General features: G+C 48.5%; 1 protein-coding gene across 1 annotated transcript in view; it reads right to left on the bottom strand.

Annotated features, from left to right (window-relative positions):
• Positions 1-24,109, bottom strand: part of CLOCK (clock circadian regulator) — a 1,177,342-nt gene that overhangs the window by 418,315 nt on the left and 734,918 nt on the right. Inside the window, exon 12 of the mRNA XM_086962635.1 lies at positions 22,848-22,954. Coding sequence (XP_086818761.1) covers positions 22,848-22,954 — 107 coding nt within the window. The remainder of the gene's footprint in view (positions 1-22,847; positions 22,955-24,109) is intronic.

Below are 24,109 nucleotides of genomic sequence, written 5' to 3'. Positions count from 1 at the left end.
GTGGGATTATCCTTTTTAAGCCTTCCGTGAACGCTTTAATCGTAGGAACTCTGAAGAGAGACAGATGTTGTCTGTTCTGTAAATAGGCTGCAATTGCTGCAAGGTGCACGCTTATGGAAGAATATGCCAAATGAGATCTTTGTAGATGTAGAAGGTAGCAAATGATATTCTAGATGGAAGCATCCAGGGGGTCAATTTGATTATTCGTGGAATAAAATGCGAATCTCTTCCATTTAGCAGCTTAACACGCTCTGGTAGTCGGTTTCCTGGCTTCTTTAATAATGGCCATACAGTCTGGTGGTAGGTTTAAGTAACCAAGCTCTAGGACTTCAGGAGCCAGATCGCTAGATTCAGTTGGTGTGGGTCTGGATGCCTGATTTCACCATGGTTCTGTGTTAACAGAGATGGAGTGAGCCGCAGCTTTTGGTGTTGAACTAGAGAAAGTTCCAACAGCGTGGTGAACCACGGTTGGTGTGCCCACGTGGGAGCTACAAGGATTAGTTTGAGAGCTTGCGCACCACTAATGGAATTAGTGGGAGAGGCGGAAAAGCGTACGCAAATCTGCCTGACCAGTTCATCCATATTGCATTGCCTTCGGACAGTGGGTGTGGAAACCTTGCGGCGAAGGCTGGGCATTTTTTATTTTCGTGGGTGGCGAACAGATCTATGTGTGGATGACCCCACTGTTGGAAGAATGGCTGAAGAACTTGTGGATACAATTCCCATTCGTGAATCTGTTGTGACTGTCGACTCAACAGATCTGCTATCTGATTGTGAACTCCTGGAAGGTGTTCTGCTAACAGATGTATGTTTTGAGAAATGGCCCATCTCCAAATGTCTTGTGCAAGCTGGGACAGTTGCAGAGAGTGTGCCCCCCCCCTGTTTTTTAATGTAATACATGGCTGTCATATTGTCCGTCCGGATGAGGACAGCCTTGCCTTGCACGTGAAGTTGGAAGGTTTTGAGTGCTAGGAATATTGCTAGCAGCTCGAGATGATTGATATGGAGTAGCCGCTGTTGAGCGGTCCATTGACCCTGAGTGGTATGTCGTAGGAGATGGGCTCCCCATCCCGTGAGGGATGCGTCTGTTGTGAGCACTACTTGTGGAACTGGCTCTAGGAACGGCCGCCCCTTTGTCAGGTTTTTGGTGTTCCACCACTGCACAGAGCGATGCGTGCGGCTGTCCACCAACACCAGGTCTGTTAATTGACCCTGAGCTTGGTTCCACTGTCGTGCTAGACACTCTTGTAACTGACGCATTTGCAATCTTGCGTGTGTATCCTGGCTGGACTGGGATAAGCTAGAGCTGTAGACGTGTCTATTGTAGCCCCTAGATACTGGTGTATGTGCGAAGGCTCTAGGTGCGACTTGGTGTACTTTATTGTACACCCTAGGTTGTGCAACATTTGGATCGTTTGGTGCGTGTGTGCAACGCACTGGCTGGCTGATTTTGCTTTTATGAGCCAATCATCTAGATAAGGGAAGACATGGATCTGTTGTCTTCTCAGATGTGCTGCTACGACTGCTAGGTAATTCGTGAATACTTTTGGTGCCGTTGTCACTCTAAATGGAAGGACCGTGAACTGATAGTGTAGTCCTTCCAGTACAAACTGTAGGTATTTCCTGTGAGCAGGATGTATAGGGATGTGAAAGTAGGCGTCTTTCAGATCTAGTGTAGCAAGGAAGTCTCCCTTTTGCAGCAGTGGAAGCACTTGTTGCAGAGTGATCATATGAAAATGATCTGATTGTATGTAATGGTTGAGGGACCTGAGGTCTAGAATCGGTCTCAGGGGTCCGGTCTTTTTTAGGAATTAGAAAGTACAACGAGTAAACCTCCATCCCTTGTTCCTGTAAAGGGACTACCTGAATTGCACCCTTCTGTAGAAGGGATAGAACCTCTTTCCTGGAGCACAGCTAGATGATCAGTAGACATTGGATGCTGTCTGGGAGGTATGTGTGGAGGGGTTGCTGTAAGTTCTAGGCAGTAGCCATGTTGGATAATCTGTCTTACCCACTTGTCTGTTGTAATGGAGTTCCAGACAGGCAGGAACTGTGTTAGTCTGCCCCCTACAGGAGTGGAATGCTGCGAGGGGAGCGTAGGGAAGTCATTGCTTAGGGGCGGAAGAGGCTCGAGTGTTGTTATCACCTCTACCTCTGCCCTTGGTATTATTGCCTCTGTATCCTCCTCTATACTAACTCTTGGTAAAGGAGGTTTGTGTCTTGAAAGACGTGTTAGGGTCTGTTCCAGTTTGTTTGCAGCTGCCTCTGTAAAAGGAGCGACGAAAGGAGCCTCAAGCTGGGGTAGACTGTAAGGCCCCCATAGACTTGGCAGTGTCTGTGTCTTTTTTCATTTTTTCGAGGGTAGTGTCTACCTCCGGACCAAATAACTGGTTTTGGTTAAAAGGCTGGTTTAAAATGGTGGTTTGTACCTCCTGTTTGAACCCCGAAATGCGTAGCCACGCATGTCTCCTAATAACGACACTGGTATTAATAGCCCTAGATGCTGTGTCTGCGGCATCTAGTGCGCATTTGATGGAAGCGTTCGATATTAACTTGCCTTCCTGTATGAGGTCAGTAGCTTGATCTTTGTACTGATCTGGGAGGTGTTCAAGCAATTTCTCCAATTGGTCGTAGTGACCCCTATAATAACGAGAGAGGAGGGCTTGCGTATTAGCTATGCCCCATATATTGTAAGCCTGCGCAGCTATTCTCTTGCCTGACGGATCAATAATCTTGCATTCTTTGTCAGACGGGGGTGCTTCACTAGAAGTCTAAGAATTGGCCCTTTTACGTGCGTTGGACACCACTAATGAGTCTAGTGGTAGGTGTCCTTTAATATATCTGGGTCTGAGGGTGCAGGTCTATATTTTTTTTCGATTCTGGGGTTTAAAATTCTGATACGCACAAGATCTTTAAAGACCTCAGTAGCATGCTTAACCACCCCTTTGATCATGGGAAGAATTTGAGCGGATCTCTGAGACTGCTCAAAAGTATCTAAGAGAAAATCTTCCTCAATGGCCTCAGAATGCATGGGGACACCATGGTATGTAGCAGCTCTGTTGATCAGCTGGCCAAACCCAATAGTATCCTCAGGAGGAGAAGGTTTAGATGGGTATGAGGGTGCCTCAGGGACATCAGGGTCATTTGCAGGGTATGGAAACCCCCACCCAGGCGCAGGTTTTGTGTATGGAAAAGTCCATGTGCCCTCACCTTCAGGGTATGTAGTGTCTCCTCCCCCGTTCCCTACACCTAAATCATATTCATCATCATTTTGTGGTGAATGTGATGATAATGGAGATTGTATAGGAGAGTTTTGAGGTGAAACATAGGGAGAAGCGGGAGAAGGAGGAGAGACAGGAAAGGAAAAGTGCAGAGGAGAGGTTGCACAGTCCTTCTTGGCAGGAACCACAGGTGTAGGCGGTGTAGCTGCAGGTTTCTTCTTGAGTGGTGTGGCACCAACATGACCGGTTTTCTGGTCGATGAAGATTTTTTTCTGTTGAGGATCTGGTCGAAAAAGGTCCTCTTGAGGTGCAACCTTCTTCTGCGCTGACTTTTTCGGTGCTGGCGTAGGTTGTCGAGTATCTTTAGCCGTAGGAGGTATTAGAGGGTCCTGGGGCTTAGGTTTCGGCGCCGAAGGCGTCGATTTTGGCTTGGAAGGCATGTTCGGGGGCTCGGAGGCCCCAGAATCAGGCTTTGTGGCTTTCAGCACCATGTGCGGCTTTGGAGCCGGTGCATCTTTTGGTTTTGGTTTTGGGGCCGAAACATGTTTCGGTCTCAGCACTTCTTTCGGTGTCGGAGCCAAAGGGTGTTTTGGCTTCGGTGTCGACGGAGTCTTGTTCGATGACGAGGCATCGGAAGGCGGAAGACCTTGTTTTGGAGCCAAGGGAAGACTCTTGGTCGGTGTCGAGGCACCGGAAGGCGTGGAACATTTCTTCGGAGTCGAGCCGGAAGGCGGGACTTTCGAAGTAGATGATCGGTCTCGACTGGGCCCAGCGGGCGGAGTGCTGACCTTTGCCTTCTGCTTGGGAGTATGTGGTGCAGGGGCAGTAGTACTCACGCCCTGACCCGATGAAATGGAGTCGTCAGAGTCATCTGCCTCTGAGACGATCTGGAGATCTGGTAAGTCTTCTTCGGGAATGAGTGGAGCCTCGTCGTCGAAGATGTCTTCCGGTGCTGGGGCTGATCTCCTCATCTCGTGTTGACGGGCCCTCTGGTCTCGGATGGTTTTCTTCGAGCGGAAGGAAGCACAGGCTGTGCAGGTCGACTCGTTGTGGTCCGGCGACAGACAGAGGTTACAGACCTCGTGGTGGTCGCTATGTGGAAAGTTCGCTTGACATTTCGGGCATTTTCGGAACTGAGTCCTTTCCATATGGTGTAGGCCGCACGGCGTCGATAGGCCCAGAGGCCCACTTGGATGACCAGAATGGAAACTTTGGCATCGAAAGGTGCCACCGTCGATGTCGAAGGCAGGTAGTAATTGTTTTATGAAGTTCTGCGAGTCGAAGTTGCAGAAAAAACTGTTTCTGGCCGGAGCGGAGAAACTGTCATCCGAACCCAGTGGCGGAAAAAAACAATCTGAGGATAGAGCCGATTCCCATGCGCAGTATTGTCCAAGGGAGGAGTCACCTATCGGGACTAGCAAAGACTTCTTCCAAGAAGACAACAACCTGCAATCATCCGAGCCCAACACCAGGTGGCGATCTAAAGCACAGTGCACTATCTGCAGCTCATATGCCTCGAACAATATCTTCCACTCTCAACCTGATCATCTCCAGAACACTTTACCTATCGACCAGTGACCTCCAGTGAATTGGTCTGATCAGCTGCAGATTCCCTTCACAGTGTATTTCTCAAACAAGAAAACCCTTGGACAACTGAAGAAAGAAAAAATGTGGTTCAGAGACGCCAGTAACATCTATAGTGAAACCATGACAGACCTAGCCCTAAAAAACCTCTCCTTGATAGTTCCTCAACTCTACGAGTCAACACTAATTTCAACTCCTGCATGGACTTTCTGATCAGGGGACTTTGCAGCCATCAAGAGAAAATACAGAAGACCAAAACTCTCTTGCCCCTGGTACTCCAAAGCCCTTTACAAAGAAAGAAATATCAAAGTTGGAGAAAGACTGGTGATGAGCATCCTCACGTTTAACAAAGCTTCTTGCAGCGAGACAAAACCACAAAGGTCACATCTTTAAAGCTAATGCATCACATATCAGATCCCACCTAGATATGGCGAAGTACAGACCAAAACAAGTATTTAAGGTAATTAATTGAACCAACAACTCTCCCTCCAACATCTGAGATCCTATGCAATAATTCTGCAAAGTTCTTCGACAAAAAAGTAAAAAAATACTTTAAAATCTCCCTTCTGGCCAAACTCAACAATGTAACTAAGGAGATACTGCCTTGCAAGCAGTCATGGTCCTCTCTCTCCAATCTCAGACGGAAGAGCTACTTCTAACTCTAACCAGGGTGAAACCCTCTAAACATCTTTGCGATGCAAAGATGGGTTTCATCAGGAAATCCCTAGCTAAACTGCTTCTTCCCATTTGGACAACCCTAGTTAATTCATCCCTAGATCAAAAGCTCGTTCTCAGAAGGTCTAAAAAGGGGGTCAAATTACTCCACTCCCAAAAAACATTAATCACTGGACCCTGATGACTTTAACAACTTCTGCCCAGCATTCATCCCACTGCTCCCAGGCAATGTGACCAAAAGTTGAGTAGCCTCCCAACTGTCATCCCACATCCAGGACAACAGCCTCCTTGAAACCCTTCAATCTGGATTCCATCGTGGTCACAGCACTGAAACAGCAATTCTGCATATTGTACACAACACCTTCTACATCCCTGACACTGGTAACTCCTATCTACATGTGCTCCTCGACTTCTCTGCTACGCTTGACATAGTCAACCACATGTTTTTGTTAAATACCCACAAACAATGAATGCGTTTTGATGATGTCGTCTTATGTGGTTCACCTCATACCTAACAAACTGCTCTCAAATAGTAAAAACTGTGAATTCGGTCTCAGATACAATAAGCCTGCAACAAGGGGTCCTCCAAGATTCAATTCACTGTCCAAGTCTCTTCAATCTCTATCTCGAATCCCTCTGCTTGATTCTAAGAACTCAGGAGTCCTCTTCCACTGATACACCAACAAAACCCAAATATACCTGAAAGTCACATGCCCGGAAGACTTCACATGCCTGTCCAACTCCAAGAATAGAATTCAAGCTTGTATGGTGAACAACCACCTCAGACTAAACCGAGTAAAAATTGCTTTGTTTGGAGAGATGAGAAGAAATGTCTAACTCTTTGATTCAATACTGAATGGGTTTACTCCCGTGCATTTATGGTCACCCCCATCCTTCATAGTGCCAGATCTCGTGGATTCAAACTCGAAAGCTATCTTACCCTCCAGAACCATATCTCCTCTATAGCTAGGATTTCCTTGTTTCAGCTAAGGCTGCTTTGATGAATCAGCAACCTCATCCAAGCACAAAATCTTGAATCTGTAGTCCAGGTGCTCATGCTCTCAAGGTTCAACAACAGAATTACACTCCTTTTTGGCACTCCCAAAGTACACAAGGGTCCACTCAGAGCAGACCTACATGCAGCAGCCCACTTTGTGACAGGACACAAAAAATTAAAATCACATCCTCCCCCATTCTATGCTCCCTTCAGCGGCTACCCACAGAGGCGAGATCTCAATTCAAAACTGTCTGCACCACTCAAAGCTGTTCACCTCTCTTTATCCTCATATCTCTCAGGAAAATGAAAATCTTAAGCACAGACTGAGATTCAGGAAATGCTCGATTGCTCCTCCTCAAACCCCCACCTTCACAAATAACAGATACATGAACCAGTCTTTCACTGGAAGCACCACAAGAATCTGAATTGTCCTCCGCTGAGCCTTCGCTTTAACACCGATCATGTCATCAGCTTCATATAAGACCTCAAAGTTTTTCTCTTTGAACGACACCAGGCCTAAACCGCTCCTACTACCTCACGGTCCCACCAATCGTACACCAACCTCAACCTGCACAAAAGATTGAAGATCCTCATGTTGTACTGTTCCACCTGATTTTCATTGCAATAATTGTCTATAAATACGTGTGAAGCCTTCTACCTCCTGGGAGAGGCTTACCCAGCGTTCATCCCATCTTTATCATACATGTATATTTTCTATTTGTTTTGATATATTCAAACTTAATTGTGAATCACACTGGGCATGAAGAAGGTCTGTTGAATTTCCCGCTTGACTGCCTGGGGAAAGGATTACTTCTGCCACCCTGCACAGAATAGTATACGTGAAAGGTGATAAATGCTTCTTTAAGAGGGTGACAAATAGGATAAAAAAACCACAAAGGGCAAAAAACCGACTTGACAATATTGATCAAAGATGAAGATGAATAAATAAGAGATTAACAGGGCACCTAACTTCTGCCACTAGGAAAGAGAAAAGAGCTAAGCTAGAAAATTAAAAGTAGAATCTAAAAGTTGTTCCAACTACTGGAAGCAAAGATCAGGGCCATAAACAGTAGTGAGGGGATAAAGAACATGTTGATAAATAATTGAACAAATGCGTTGTGACATATCTTTCATTTGGAAATGCCTCCGTATGTATCATTTAAACAGTAACTGATGTGGTTGCCTGGGCCGCAAACGCAAAAACTAAACTGACTGCATCTAGTCTGAGGCACGTAAACTTCCTGTTACAGCCCTAATACACACCCAGGCTTTAGAAACTAATGATTAGCAACTTTTTACAAAACTCATCTCTGGATGGCATGGAGAGACTAGTCTGTGAGATAAAATGTTCTTGTTCTCAACTTTACAAGAGCTTCTCAAGGTTGCATCTGCAATGGAAAGAGTACACTGTTTAACAAATTATATCAATGAACCAGAAAGGAGTCGTAGGAGGCTGCCTTAGTATATGGTGCACACTTATTTCACTGAAGCACCTTCCACTACTCCAAACACCCCATATGGTGATTTTAGTGGGCTTAGAAACCTTAGAAAGCTCTCTAAGAGGTAGCTGTGGAGAGCTGCATTTTAGTTTAATGCAGAAGGAGTGTTAAGCAGCTTGTTTTACCAGATCTAATCATTTAGTGTAGGTCAAACGAAAAAGAACCACACAGTGTATTTATAAATATATGTCTATTTATTATACAACACTCACTAACACATTGGTATATCTCCTATCTGGAGATATCAGCACAATTACACTCAATCCTTCAAATTCAAACCGGTAAGTAAGCACAATACACAGTGGTCTCCTGGGGGAGACCAAACCAAGTACTGAGAAATTGCGTAGCAAACTGCGACCGAAGTCGGGACTTGGACCAGGAGATGCAGAAGAGCTGGGGAGGGGACACAAGACACCACCCAAGGTAAGCACCAAGGAACCACACAGACTCTGTGTGCAGAGTGGAAACACAGCCACAGACTCAATACAAGTCATCGGGAAAGTCGCAGTTTTAAAGAAGAAGGACCCTTCGCAGTGGACCCTGAAAAAACCCAGTGGAAGACTGCAAGTTGGAGAGTCACTCCACCCATGGATACCCTAAGAACCAGGATACCAGGATACCTACACCTGGGATACTGGGTGCATAGGTGCTAAGTTACGTCGTAAACAGCTGAAAGCCACAAATGAGGGCTTCAGAAAAGATGATGTTGGAGAAGACTATGCAAGTGTCTGGTGGAATTCAAGGGTGGGTTCCTGAAGAGAAGAAGCTGCAAGCAGAGGAGGCAGAGTATATGCCACTCAGAGGTGACCAGGTGGCATGGAAGACCAATGTCCATCGATGACAGAAGATGTAGGAGTGATGACAGTGAACTTGTTGTTGCAGCTGTGGGGACCAGGCAACACAGAGAAAGACCAGGAGCCGTTCACGAAATGTCCCATGTAGGAAATCGAGAACCAGGGGGTCGGGATCCGGCAGCAGCACCAACAAGGGCTTGGCAGCAGCGACAGATGTGGAAAACGATGAAGGAGCAATGTTGGGACCAACAAGGTCCAAGGGAGAGCCAGAGCAGGCCCCAAGCAAGCAGAGGAGCCCACTGAAGCAAGAGAAGCCCCTCAAGAGGACCCCCAGGCCAAAGGCACATGAGTCACAAGAGGACCTTGAGGAGCTCACCAAAGATGAAGGCCCACAGTGCAGAGGATGTGGTGAGGACGAAGATCTTGGCACGAAGATAGGCGGAAAACTGGAGCATCTTGCAGCCCAAAGACCTTTGGAGTGCCTTGGAAACAGCAAGTCGATGTGGTGCACAGGGGATTTGTCCCAGAGGTTCCAACGCAGGATACCTGCCTCAGAATTGCAGAGAGGGCAGGTCAGGCCTCGGGTGAGTTGCAGAACCACCACCTGTGTTGCTGGGCCTTTCGATGTCCGTGGAACGTCAAGAGCAGAAGACCGGTCAGCTTTGTTGCAGTGCCTGCAGGAGAGTGATTCTTTCACTCAAAGAAAGATTACAGGTCTGCTGAAGATTCTGGATGAAACATAGACACAGGCAAAGAAGAAGTCTTGCAGAACAGCGAGACTAAAAGCAGCAGGAGTCTTCTGTGATACAGTCTAGGTTCCATGATGCAGTCCATGTGTCCAGACGTTCGAAGGAAGAGTGATGTAGGTTCAGTCTTGTCCCACAACGAATCTGAGGACCCACCCACAGGTAAGCCTTTTTATGCCCTACAAAAGGGGTTAGGACGACCCAAGGGTCCCTCCCAGAGGAGAGGTTGGACATAGGGGAGGATGTGCAAGCTCATGGGGATGCACATCCTCCTGTAAGACAGATAGATGTCCTCCGTCAGCCATTCCAGGGAAGGCAGAAGGTGCAATGGAGTGGCTATGAAGGGTAAGAGGTATACCTCGCAATAAATCTGCAGCACCCACCTTTCCAATGTTAAGGTCTGCCAACCCATTAAGAATTGTAGGATCCTGCCTCCGATCTGATAGCTGTACTCCACTAGGGGTATGCTAAAGGAGTTTGACAGGTGGGGTCGCTGGGCTAGGAAGGAGCAGACTGGTGTGCTATCCCTGACTGTAGGGATCAGTAGTAGCCATAGCCTCTATTGTGAAACTACTGGGCACCCTGGCTGAATCTAAAGTGGCTGGCGGCATGGGCTACCTCTGCTGACACAGTAAAAGGAATGGTGGGGTTGATCCATCTGGTGAGTTGGGGAAGATAAGCTATGGGAGTGCGCTGTGGCTCTGCTTTCTTTGAAGAGTGTCAGAGTGGCATCTGCCTTGTCCCTAAAGGACATGTCCAGAAGGAGACCGGTGTCATATAAGTACGGTGCATAAAATTAAAATGTGTAAGTTTGAATCGTGCACTGCATGACACTTTGCGTGTAAGACCCCCTATACGCCTGCGCTGTCCGGCCCCCAGGGGCTCCCCGAGATCCATCTCCCTCGCTCTCCAGGCCGGCTGGACCGGCGGTTCAGTGTCCTGACGCAGGGCAGAGTAAAGCAAAGAAATCAGCCTAAGGCCCGTGCCGCATGAGAGAATGATGTTTAATGTATGGGACATCTGAGGCGCCTCCCGGAACTGAGGCCACATCTCCCTGACCACCTCCTGAATGCCGCGATAATGTATAAATTGTCCCCCCCAACTCAAAGGCTTCCGCAGCCTCCTCGTAGGAGACAAACGAGTTGCCCGCATAGAGGTCAGCCAGGGTGTCGCAGTCCCCATCTCTCCAGTCCCTAAAGGACATATGCTCCTCCATAGCCACAATGGGCACTAGGATCCAGACCGACAATTCCCTGTGAAAGGGGGCCCGTCTCAGGACTCGTTCCACACACCTCTGCCAAACTGCAGCAGTGTGGAGCACTACATACGGTAGGGTCGCATCCGCTCCCCTTCCCCTCATTAAGGCCACCTGTAGTGCCCGTTCATTGGCGCTACCAGCCAAAAGCTGCATCTCCCACCCATCCGCCTCCGCGAACAACCGTGCCGACAGCAACAAATGTGCTGCATAATACTACAGATCAAACCTCGGGCCTCCAGACCACCTTCCTCCCAGCTCCGAACCAGAGTGTGTAGCGCAACTCGGCTACGTCGTCCTGCCCAAAGCAGTGATGTTAACAGAACATTAAGAGTATGGAATATTCACGGTGGGATAGGGCAGAGCGAGTTCTGGAGGACATATAATAACCTGGGAAGCATCACCATTTTTGCAACAGCGAGCCGTCCCATAAGGGAGAGTGGCAACGTATTCCAGAAGACTACAGAAGATTGCAAAGACGCAAGTATCCGACCAACATTTCGAGCCAGTACCTGTGTGTCCGTCGGGGCCACCTGAATCCCTAGATACCGAAACGCCTCCTGTTCCCATCGCAGTCCCAGGTCTGGGAGGCTCGCCGCCGGTCCCCCCTCGTAGCCCACCAGAGGGAATATCAAGGACTTGGTGCGATTTATTCGCAATCCCGAGGCCTCACCAAAGCGGTCAAGGTGTTGCAACAATACGGGCAATGATTCCTCCGGCGCCCTCAGGTAGAAAAGAGCGTCGTCTGCATACAGGGAGACCACGTTGCACGTATCCCCCACCAGAATACCCCATTGTGCCATCTCCGCTCGGACCCGGACCGCAAGGGGCTCTATGGCCAGCGCAAAGAGGAGCAGCGAGAGGGGGCACCCCTGCCGCGTCCCCGGACCTAGCTGCCACTCCGCCGAACGCCCGCGCCCAACCGTACTCTGGCGCTGGGAGCTGTATACAACTGTCGGATCCAACGGCAGAAATTGGGGCCCATGCCCACCACTCGGAGGATCAACCGTGTCGAACGCCTTAGCGATGTCGATAGACACCACAACCAGTGGCTCCTCCCGATCGCGCACATCATGCAGAATGTGGGTCAACCGCCGCAAGTTCATGGCGATGTTACGTCCCGGAATAAAACCACATTGATCCAAGTGGATCAGATGTGTCATGTGCGGTGCAAGTCGGGCCGCCAACAATTTTGTCAATATCTAAACGTCCGTATTGATCATAGTAATGGGCCTATACGCTTCCAGGTCACATTTGTCGCCCCCTGGCTTCAAGATCATGCATATCTCGCCCTGGTTCATGGTAGGCGGTAGACCACTGCTCTCAAATGCCTCAACATACACCTGCAACAGGCTAGGGGTAACCGTATCAGCGTACGCTTGATAAAACTCCGGTGGGAAACCGTCACTCCCCGGGGCCTTGGCTCTCGGGAGACCAGCCATAGCGACCCATACCTCCCCCACTGTCAATGCCGCATCCAAGTCCTCCACTGCTTCCCTAGACAGGGACTGCAATTGTAATTCCTGCAAATACGGCATGTATGTATGTTCAGTAACAGCAGGGTCGGCCGCATACACCGTTTGTAGATGGGACTGGAGGACTCGGAGTATAGCCTCTTCAGAGTGCACCATGTGCCCCGCCACGTCAACAGCGCCGCTATTTTCTCCGGCGCAAATTCTTGCTGCAAAACCCAGGCCAGCATCCGGCCCGCCTTGTAGCCCTCCCTATGAAGCCGCTGTCTAAATTGCCCCAAAGAGTATTTATCGAGCCTGTCCAGAATGTCGTGTACACAGGCTCGGGCTGCCCTTTCCGCCTCCTGTTGCGTCTCGTCCGGGCAGTGTCTGCTGTTGCAATAAGTCACCCTCAGCGTCACGCAGCTCCCGTAAGAGCTGTCTCCTGACCCCATAAGTGAGGCCCATACACTCTCCTCTTACTACCGCCTTCAGGGCATCCCACTTGGTGGCGTAAGTAATAGATCCCTCCCGCCAGTTCAACTCTAGGTAGCCGGTAAGAGCATTCTGGACCGAGTCCCTTGCTATTGGGTCCTGCAACAGATCCCCCGGCATCCGCCAGGTTCGAGGGTGAGCAGATCGCCCCCCCACTGCAGCACACACGTCACAGGGGAGTGATCAGACAGAAAGCAAGTCTGATGTGTGATTGCCAGTGATATGGAAGCATCGACATTGGCGACTAAAATCCTGTCCAGCCTGCTATGTGTGTTATGAGTGGGGGAAAACATGTGTAGAGCTGCAAGGTCGGATGTCGCTGGCGCCATATATCCACCACCCCTAAGTTCCCCATGACCTCGTCTAGCTGTATTGTCATGCGCGGTTTCGTGCCTGTGCGGGGGGGTGTTGATCCAGTAAAGGGTCTAGGACGCAGTTAAAATCTCCCACCCAGAACAGAGGTGCCTCCAGATCCGGGACCAGAACCTCCTGAAGCGCTAGGAAGAACCCAGGGTCATCCACGTTAGGGGCATAGGAATTCAAAAGCGTGAGGTCCCTCCGATCCAGCTTCGCCCTCAAGAGCAAGTACCTGCCCTGAATATCAGCCTCCATGTATTGAATGGCAAAGGGGATCCCGGGAGCCACCCAGATAAGTACCCCTTTAGCATATGAGGAGAAGGAAAAGTGAAACAGTTGGCCTCGCCATTTCCTACCCAATTTACGGGCACCTTCATCATCTAAATGTTTCTCCTGCAGGCATGCAATGGAGACGCCGTGCCTACGGAGGAATGAGAAAACTCTATGTCGCTTAGCGCACATACCCAGCCTTCTCACGTTAAAATCGTGTAACCCATGATCTGTTGCCGGCCCCCACCAGGGCCCCATCAGCACATCTTGTAAGTTTCCAATTTTGTGCCCGCACTGCAATACAACTGATGCCTATAACCAACCCCCCCAACAAACCTCCCCAACAGCCCCCCGTCCCCCCTCCCACAAGCAATATTCCTGCAACAACTGAACTTGCTGAAATGCCCTTCCCCCGCTGGTGCCTGGACGTACACAGCAACACCATCCAAAAACCCTAGCTATCACCCCAACAGTACTGAGGAACAAACCCCCCTCTCCCCCCCACACAACAGCCGGCACAGCCAGCCCCCTGAAAATACTCTGCGCCCTTCCGATTATACGACTATAAAGGGCTTGCCACCCGTGTACTCTCACTCCCCCATAGCCCCACCCCCCCCACACACCATCAGTTAACGTCAAGCAGAACACTGAAGACCCTGAAAAGGAAAATCAAAGAGGGGAGGGGGGGCGGGACAAGCGGGAAAAAGGGGAGACACAACTCAATGGACCAGCTAACATCCAAGGATATGTCCCTCAGGCTCGGATCTCCGCTGCATCGGCCGCATCAGCCATTGTTTCCGGGATTGTGTCCACTGTGGGCGGCAGTTCATCCAGCCGCGGAGGCAGAGTGTCCGATACCAACACAGCATACCGTGAGCCATCCGCATCCGCTACCAGCAAGTCCCCAGCCCCTGAGGATTCCATGCGGAGGGCCCCATCATCTCCCACCGTGACTCTGCGTTGATCAGCATCCTCAGAGGCGCCAGAGGATCGCCGCCGTCCAGATCGTCGCTTCCTCGCAGGCCGCGTCCCCCATGTTGCCCTTGAGTGACCCCTCTCCTCAGGGGGGAGTGCATCTTCCCTGATTTCAAGCCACTCCCACACTTCCTCTGGTCTTTCGAAAAAATGGGCCTTGCCCTGGGAGAGGACCTTAAGTTTGGCGGGTTACAATAACATGTACTGGAGACCCATTTCCCGTAGCTTCTGCTTAACCACCAAAAAGGATTTGCGCTGTTCCTGGACCTGCCGTGTATAGTCCGGATAGACAGAGACCTTAGAGTTCTCAAACGTGAGGTCCGCCGTTTCACTGGCTGCCCTTAGGATACAATCCCTGTCGCGGTAGTTCAGAATTTTTGCGATGAGTGCTCGCGGCGGGGCCCCAGGCCGCGGCGGCGGAATCAGCGCTCTATGGGCGCGTTCGATCACAAGGACCTCCGAAAGTCCTGCCGGGCATAGCGTGGTGCGGATCCACTGCTCCAAAAATCGTTCCGCATTCCCCATCTCCTCCCGTTCCGGGATGCCCAGGACTCTGATGTTGCTGCGGCGCCCCCGTCCTTCGGCATCCTCGACCCTTCTCTCTAGCTCTCCCGTGGCAGCCGAGAGCCACGTCACCATCTGCTTAAATGAGGTCACCTCCTCTTGTAATTGAACTATGTTCCCCTCAGCCTCTGTAACTTTATTGGTGACCTTGCGGAGATCCGCTCTCAGCAGATTAACATCGATGGACACTGTCTCAATCTGCCGTTCAAGGGCGGTGTGAGATCCCTGAATGGCCTTCAGGAGTTCCGCTCTGGAGGGCTCTGAGGAGCCGCCAGACACTTGGCCCTCGTCTCCCTGGCCGGTCTGGCGGGTGATACTCTGCGAAGGGAGACACGGCGTGGTGTACTGGGTAATGGTATTGGGCTGCGAGGCTCGGGGCATCCTGTCCTTCCGCATCATCAGTGCCCAGCAAGGCCCCGCAAGCGCCCCTCCCAATCAGGGTCCCCCAGGAAGTCTCAAGTGACTCTCGCAGAGCTGGTAGGAGGAGCACAGGATCCCACAGTGTACTAGGTCAGACTCGCCATTGTCCCTTGCGGGCGGCGTCCCTGACACTTCGGAAATATCGTCGCCGCCCCCGGGCTCTCAGGTCCCCCGCACGAGGTCCAAGCTAAGCAAAGGAGCCAATTGCAACGTCCCCCTCCAGGCCAGGCCCTGCACCCCCGAGGGGAGGGCGCGCTCACCGGTGATCCACTGGGCGGTGCCCCCCCAGGGAGATTCCCAACTCTCCTCCCTCAGGTGCCCTCCGTGGATGGGTCTCCGCAGCTCCCAAGAGTTAGCAGGATATCAAGAGTGGGCCTCGAACAGCGCCCGGCCCGGCCAGCCACCCGTACCCACAGGCTTCAACATGCGGGGGCAGGGGCCACCGGCAGACAGGCCACCCACGATCTCCGTCCTGCACGGGGCTCAGTTGCTCTGCCACAAATCCACATATGAGGGGGCCCACAATCTAAAGTCCACGCCCGCAGCTCCTCACACCAGGTCCCACTCAGCTGCTCCAGGTCATAGATGTTATCCCCAGGGCAGGCCCCTTCGCACCCTTGTCCGGGGCAAGGGTATCGGCAGGCAGCGAGACCCAAAGGGGACCCCCACGCAGCCCAAGTCTCCTACCCGCAGGGTCCGGTGTGCCAGTTCTCCTATGGCCCACCCCCCGGGTTCACAGGTTCACCACGGTGGGTTCTAGTCCGCCACGAGGCACGCCTCGCCTCACCTCAACAGCCAGGGGGGTAGGTGAGCACTGCACGCAACTGCGATGCGTTCTTGGTGCAGTGTGCGGCCCTCCGCTGCAGCGGGGCCCCGCTCCGTCCAGCTCCCTCCCTGCAGCCTCAGCGATCTCCTCAACCGCAGTTCCAGGCCCCTCACGACTCCCTGGGGGCAACGTCAGGTACAGTAGTCGGCCCTCGATGGCTGTACAGGCCTCCGCATCGCCTCTCTCACTCGGGGGCTCCACCGCACCTTTCCTGCGCCTCTCCCAAGCCTCGCCGCCGCTCCTCCAAAGTCCGAGCCCAGAGGGGGAAGATCTGGCACTTAGTTTCCCGGCTTCCGGTCCCGGGAGCACAGATACCAGTATTTGACGTGTATTAGCGGCTGTCTCCGACGTCACCCAGCAGCGGCCCGGATAGTAGGCCGCAACCTCGGCCTCCCGTAGTCAGGGCGCCGGCTCCCGCAGATCACGCCTCTTGCGCTGCCTCCTGCAGTCGGATCTCGCCAACGTCAGCACCGGAGCGTGCCCCCGGGCTTCCGACCTCCGTTCCCGCAGTGTCTTCGGCGATCAGGCACAGGATCACGTCTTTACCAGGATTTTTGGGCTAGGCTGACAGGCCGACAGCTCACGTCCTGTCGGCCATGTTGCGTAGCCACCCCCCAAACCCACTACTTTGAGCATGGATGCCAGCAATATGGGCTTAGGGGTTAGTTTGACGCAATGGGTGGATGGCAATGAACAGGTGGTTGCTTTTGCCTCCAGGGCATTAAAAGGGGCAGAGAAAATCTATTCTGTTGTGGAAAATAAGGCTCTTGGGTGCTTTTGGGCAGTCAAATATTTTGGTTATTTTTATTGGCCCTACCACTCACCATCAAACCCGACCGCAAGCCATGAATGAATCCTAATACACGAAAGGGTCTGCTAGAACCATTCCTAAGATATCCAGATGGATTTTGGAGATGGAAGGTTACAATTTCAAAGTGCAATATCTCCCTGGGGCACAACATGAGGTTGCAAATTTCATGTCTTGCACACCTGCAGAAGAAGAAGGGGACACCAATGTTGAAGAAGACAAGTAAATAGTACTTAAATTGAGGAGTATGCATATAGAGGAATGGAAGGAATTTTTTAGATTTGACGATGAAATGAGTTCCCTGAAAGAGTGCTTAAAAATGGTTGGCCAGACAACAAAAAGGAAGTTCCTGCTTTATTGTCCAAATACTGGGAAGTTAGGTTGGAATTAAGTACGTCGGACAGGCCAGTGTAGAGAAAATCGTTCCCTCAGAAAAGTTGAGAATGAAGATTATTGATCTGGCACATGTGGGACATTTAGGGAATTGCCTCACTAAGTGTAAAAAAACACTGGATTACTGGTGGCCAGGCATGGACACCATGGTTGAGACCAAAGTGAGAGACTGTGTAGAGTGCATGAAGAGTCACAAAATGTACCAAGCCAGGAAGCTCCTCCTCCTACTGTGGGGGTCCCAGATACTCCTTGAACCAAATTACCACTCAACATAATTGGTACCCTTAATCTCAAAGTATTAAAGGAATCTTTCATCCTGGTGTTAGTAGATTATCACACAAGTTGGGTTGTCAAGCAATGCATACATCAGATTAATACTCTCTTATCCAATTTCTTGAAGATGTGTTATTTGAAGAAGGCATTCCGGACTTCTAAATGACTAGTAATGAAGTACAGTTCAGATCTGATCTAATGAAAAAACTTCTCGCTGATCTCTAACTACAGCATCACAAAATTCCTTTATATTGCCCTGATTCGAATGGATTAGTCGGAAGAATGAATCGCATGGTTAAGGAATGTTTGCAGAGAGCGGACGTGATGGACAAACCTGCTAAAACTCTCCTACAGACACCTTATGGGCGTATCGCACCACACCTAATTGTATCACAGGAATCACTCCTTTTGCTTCCCTGAAAGGTAGAGTTCCTAAAACCAAATTATCGGCTACATGGTAAGGAAGAAGAGTCTGTGTGTGGTAGACAGGAGACATAGCTAGGAGATTTTCCCAACATCATGATAAGTACAAAAGCTGATAGGATTGTACCAAACATATAAAAAACCCTGATTTTTAAGTTGGAGAGTTGGTCTGCATGGACCTTCCTAAACCACGTAGGAAGAAAGACTCCAGGTACTCTGAGCCTATCAGAATAGCCAGGGTAGGGAGAAACGTTGTGCATCTCCAAAAGTCAAACCTGGGGAATGGACAAAATTGTTCCACACAAGACCACTTGAGAATCTAGTGTGGACCCTGCCACTAAAAGTGTGAAAATGGATACCAATCTATACATTCCCTGAAGATCTCAGAGAACAAAATTCTCTGCCATTACATATGGGGATAAAAGGATTAAATAAGGTATCTGTGTCATCATTTCTGCACATCAATAGAAGTGGGACTGCATCCAGTCCCCAGCGAATGCACAGCGTTGTGCCGTCTTAGGCCGTACTTTTTTACATTTTATCTTTTTCAATCCAATTTATCCATTTAGTCATGTTTTTTATCCACTTTTGTAAGGACGAGGAATTGGTGAAGGACACTAGCCAAAACGGGGGGCATAGCACAATACTGACGTTGGGAAGGAGTGATCTTGAAAGGGAGAGATCCTGAGAGGGAGGGTTAGAAATAAAGGTACATTATGTTGGTTTATCAGATAATTATAACACAGTGATTAATTTAAAGTGGTAGACGTGATACGTTTTTTTAGCAGAATGTTATATTGGTAAACGTGAAAGCTTTGTGTTCACAGTCGGGTAATTGCATTGTTTTGTAATTGTTTACAGTGACCCCCGAAGAAGGGAATGACAGCCCGAAATGCATTGGGTGATTTTCTTGAATAAACACTGCTTTTAAAGAATTCATTCATGTTCTTGGGAAAGTCCGGAGCGACACCATTTGAACATTAGAAACTTGCGAATAACATGTACACGGAGCGTGTGGTCCCGCCCTTACAAAAGTGGATAAAAAACATGACTAAATGGATAAATTGGATTGAAAAAGATAAAATGTAAAAAAGTACGGCCTAAGACGGCACAACGCTGTGCATTCGCTGGGGACTGGATGCAGTCCCACTTCTATTGATGTTAGTACCCGATGCCCTCGGGCGGGGCACTTCAGTTAATTGCACGCATGCAAAGATAAAGGTTGGACCAAATTATGGATTTAAGATTGAAACACAGGTGTGCGTCCTGACTCTATGAAAAACGAATCATTTCTGCACATCCATATCCACAACTAAGGGTATTTTAGCACTCTCCTTCTGCTATTGTGTATACATAGTATGTATATAGGTTGTTAGACATTATTATCTAGTCTGTCTTGTTGTTGTTTTTATTTTCCTCCCGAATAAGGAAGGTGTGTTTTAATTTATCTAAATGGTACATTCCTCTTCACCTTCTGTCCAGACCCTGTTGGAATGTGTGAGTGATTTGTTGACCTGTAGGTTCTACAGCGGACACCAGCTGACTGGAACCTGTGACGGGTATTGACATTAATAAAGACTCTACTGAGCCTTACCAGTGTCTTCACTTCTTAACAGGAAGCCTTGCACTGCCAAGCTTTCAAGAGAGGGGTGTTGAGACAAAAAGGCAGGGTCACCAGGATTGTGGCGGTGGCATCTTGCAATTTGGCAATTGACTGGGGCCCACAGCAAGGTTTGGCCCGCGCCCCTAGGAAGTGGGGATTCAGTAATAGTTTGCCACTTCGGTCAGGACTTTGATTTTAACCTGTAAAGTAAGGCGCTGGAGGTCGAGAACTTCAGTCGCCCTCCGAATAACCATCGCAAAAGAAACATTCTCTTCAGTGGCATGACCAGATGGTGAGAGAAAACCAGTATCAGGAGAGGTGTCAAGACCATTGGCCTCCTGGAGAATATCATGCCAGTTTTCTTGGTAATAGGGTTGGCTAATTTCATCTCCTGTATCATAGTCTTTGCCAGAATCCATCCGCAACAAGAAACAAAATGAGATCTGCCTTCTGGAACGTTAATCAGGGAAGGTTGTAGCTCAGTGGAAACCAATTGCGACCCAGTTGAGGTTGGAATGCGCAAAATTAAGAGTATGAAAGCAAAATGGGCACTCAATTTTCCAATAACAGGTGGATCAGGTGTCAGTGATGTGAGCCGGGAGATTCCAGTGATTGGTTCAATGAGTCCAACTGGGGATGAGCTCCTTGGGTCACGCAGGGTGTGCCCATAGAGTTGGAAGGGATCGGAAGAGTAGCAGCATGGCCTCACGGAACTCTTTGATCTGCCTCAGGGTGGCAGATAGCCCCAGACACTTAGGCTGTGCTTGGACAAGTTGCAGGATGGGCTCCAATGTCGACTGACTTCGGGGGCAAGAATGAGAGACATGGGGATGCACTCGCGCCTGCTCAGGAGTTAGAGAGTGACGGGAGAGAGCCAAGTCCTACTTAGATTTTTTTATATTTCGTCTTCTGCTTACCCAAACAGTGTGACGATGATTGGCCTAAGGATTGACTCATGAACAGGGAACGGGACCAAGACCGACACTTGGACTTAGTTGGACAGGTCAAAACAAGGAGTCTTGTGAAGCTTAGCAACATACTGTTTAGCTTTGGGGTCCCTTATTGCCTTTGGGTTCATCGATACATAGTTACTGAAGGCCATAAAATCATGAAATCATGTCTCAGCCCCAGGTATGACAGGCAAACCTGATGAGAATCTGTCACAGAGATTTGCTTGCAACAGTCCTTACAGGGTTTAAAACCTGTACTTTTGGGAGGTGATACTACCCTTCCACACTGTAAAATTTGTGAGGTAAAGGGTCTCAAAGAGACTAGATGTAGGTCTGGATCAGAAAAGAAACGACTGACAAGAGCATGAGGGAGTGACACCTACACATGCTTGGAGCATCATTTCCAGAGTGAAAAAACATCAGAGGAGAGCCAGGTCATGCTACCTACTGGCACGCAGGGGTACTGCTGAATCGTTTCTGGACCCCTACTGACACCTGGGTAAAAGAGAAAAAGTGAGGAATCTGCGGTTAGAAGTCTCTTGTGCATTCTCAAGTTTGTTTATATCAATCAAATATTTCTCATTCCTGAAACCAATAAAATGGTACTTTATTTAGTAAGGAAGAATGCAAATCCTCATTTGCAACTCTATTGATCGTACGGCGTTCCAAGGCAAATAATGCAAAGATCTTATTGTTATACCATCTTCTAGTACATAGTCAGACATACAGAAATATACTATAAAGGCTTAATGTTTGCTAAATGGCGCAGTTAAGTAAACACTCACTGCTTATATCTGATATTGGCTGAAGATCACAACTTTATATCCTGGCAAGACTAACTCAGACTTCCATTTCTCCGTGGTTGCAAATAGTACATTTACTAGCAGTAACACCTGTTACTTACAGCACTTTGCGGTATGAAGCACTAATTTTAACACACATAGGCAAAGTCAACAGGTTTGGCTTTAATGTGTGGATTTGTGCAAATAGCTTGTGTGCTAGAATTCACAAACACGTTAAGGCCTGACCTACTGGTTTTGCTAAGGCTTTTCTTTATGTGAGAGCCCTGCATTTCACCATTCCAAAATGACCAATAGCCATTTGTGAACAGTAAAATAAGAAGCATTGGCAAAACCAATTCACCAGCCGTTGCATTTTAAAAGCAGGATATATGCCAATGCTTGTTTTAATGCCTAACTTTCCACGAAGAACTTAATTTGGCTGTGCAATTGTTCAGAACCACTTTCGATTACGTCAGCACACTTGGTTTTCAGGAGAAATGCGATTCTAACAGGACTGTGGCAGGGACAAATGGATCCCTTAATAGAAAAATTAATTTACATCAAATGCTGAACTTTCGTTGTATTTTGTTTCTGACGAGTGATTTACACTTTGTGTGGAACGTTTATTTCCCCTAGTTTAATAAAGTATAGTAACAGCAGAGGTTGTTCATATAAATGGTATACATATGTTTTACTACAAACTAGATTGCTGTTGAATTTCCAAGAATTGATGCAAGGTGATCAATCTAATTGCATCAGGTACACAGAGTTACCAATTTTTTTTTACAATACATGAATTATCTGTTGTTAAATGTGTGTTTAATGCCATTATATAGTTCTTTGAAGCTTCTCAAGGGTGCTGGAAATTCAGACCATCTGTGGGAGAGCATAGAAGCACCGTAATATGGTGGTGCTACTGACAGTGACCATGTCACTTGGAGTGCTTAATTTGAGCAAGTGGTTTCTGCTGCTCGGTACGGGCACTTAATTGTTAACACCAGCACTTATGACAGTCTGCCACATGGTGGCACTGATTGTCTAATTTAGAGATGAGCACAACAACAGTAGTTTATTAATTGAGTATACATTAACCATGACTAATACCTTCCGCCCATGCCATTCTTAAAGCCTTGGGGGCCTGGAATAGTCTGAATTGTTACACTCGTTGGAGTGTGATGGTTAGTAGTTGTGTTGGTACTGTCATTGGCAGTGCTGGCTGGTAGGGGTAATGGATGGTTTAGGCTGCAGTGGCCCCGTGATAAAGGCACTGACACTTATTTTTTGTATTTACAAATTAAGCACTGGTCACCAGTAATCACTGAGAGAATATAATTGTGTATTTATGCAGTGTCTACAGAGATCCCCTGCACAAAGACCTTCAATGTCGATGAAATGTCACAAAACTTAAACCCTGATCAATTCATACATATTTGCCCATGGCCTAAAACTGTCATTTATATACTGGAGAATTCCAAGAAGTACTTACAGTGCTCGTGACATTTTGCCAAATTATCTAGGTCATCCACGTGATAGTAATCGTAGCCTGACGTGCCAAGAACTTCAAAAGGCAAGTAGCCTATTATTGGAGGTGCCCTAGAAAACAGAAAAGTACACATATCTATTGAATTTCAACTGGAGTAAAAATAAACATATCTACTATGCATTCACTCATACTTTACTATATCTTTAAAATAGTAAAGAAAGAGGGGAATATTAGGGGCAGGTTGAGCACACTCTGATCCCAATCCCATAGTGTAATCACATATAAAAAAATAATAATAATAATTTTGTTGCAGGATCGTTGAATGATATGGCAATCATCTGCAGACTGTGGAACCATCAAGTTTTTATCCACGCACTACTGTGACACGATCCAAAGAGACTCCACTGCACATGACCAAAGACCGTGCACATTGTGGGCCCAACATCTGTGAAGAGTGGGGCAGATGGTGGGCATCTGGCCATCCCATGTGCTTTGGGTTTCGGACACCCCTGAAGGAAGAGGAGGAAGGTGAGCCTCCAGTCAGGTGTCTTACAGCAGGGTTTGGACACCCCTGGAGGGTAAAGTGCCGGGCCTGGCCGCAGGCAGCAGTGGTTTGATGTCCCCCGAAGGTGGATCGTGGCACCTGGTTGCAGACTAGATCTGTGCCTAAGCATTATTACTGTTGGATTTTATGGAACACACATTTTTTTTCTGGGTTTGGTAGGGTCCGTGGATCCTTTGTGGAACTATCAAAGGAGCTATGGGAAAAACATTCAGTAAACAAGAATCATGGAAGATTTACAATTCCAAAAATTGCCCAAAAAAAGGAACAATAGTTACTTACCTGTAATCTGTGGTTCTCCAGTATTGGTGTCTTTCATAGATTCACATGCCTGAATCATTCCCCGTCGTCGGAGTGGGAGTCCCACGGTACATAAAAAAGCAATAAAATGCTATAAATATATAGTAATACCAATAGAAATGAACCAGGAAGTAAAACAGCCAATGGTACAGTAGGCAAAAACTTCCCATCTATGACTATCATAGTCATTTTGTATAGTCCAAACTACAGCCAATCAGGCGCCAGCACCCACCAGAATGTTCTCCCCAGAGGCTCAGGCTCTCAGATTTTCTCGCAAGGAGTGAAGGTAAACCATAATAGCCTAGAAAGCCTCTGAGGGGAGGTGGGCGGGTTGCATGTGAATCTATGAAAGACACCAATACTGGAGAACCACAGATTACAGGTAAGTAACTATTGTTCTTCT

This window comes from Lissotriton vulgaris, chromosome 3_1, assembly GCF_964263255.1.
Source record: "Lissotriton vulgaris chromosome 3_1, aLisVul1.2, whole genome shotgun sequence".
In the NCBI taxonomy this organism is placed as follows: Eukaryota; Metazoa; Chordata; class Amphibia; order Caudata; family Salamandridae; genus Lissotriton; species Lissotriton vulgaris.
Note: the sequence above shows the minus strand (reverse complement) of the source record. Positions and strands in the feature narration are given on the sequence as shown.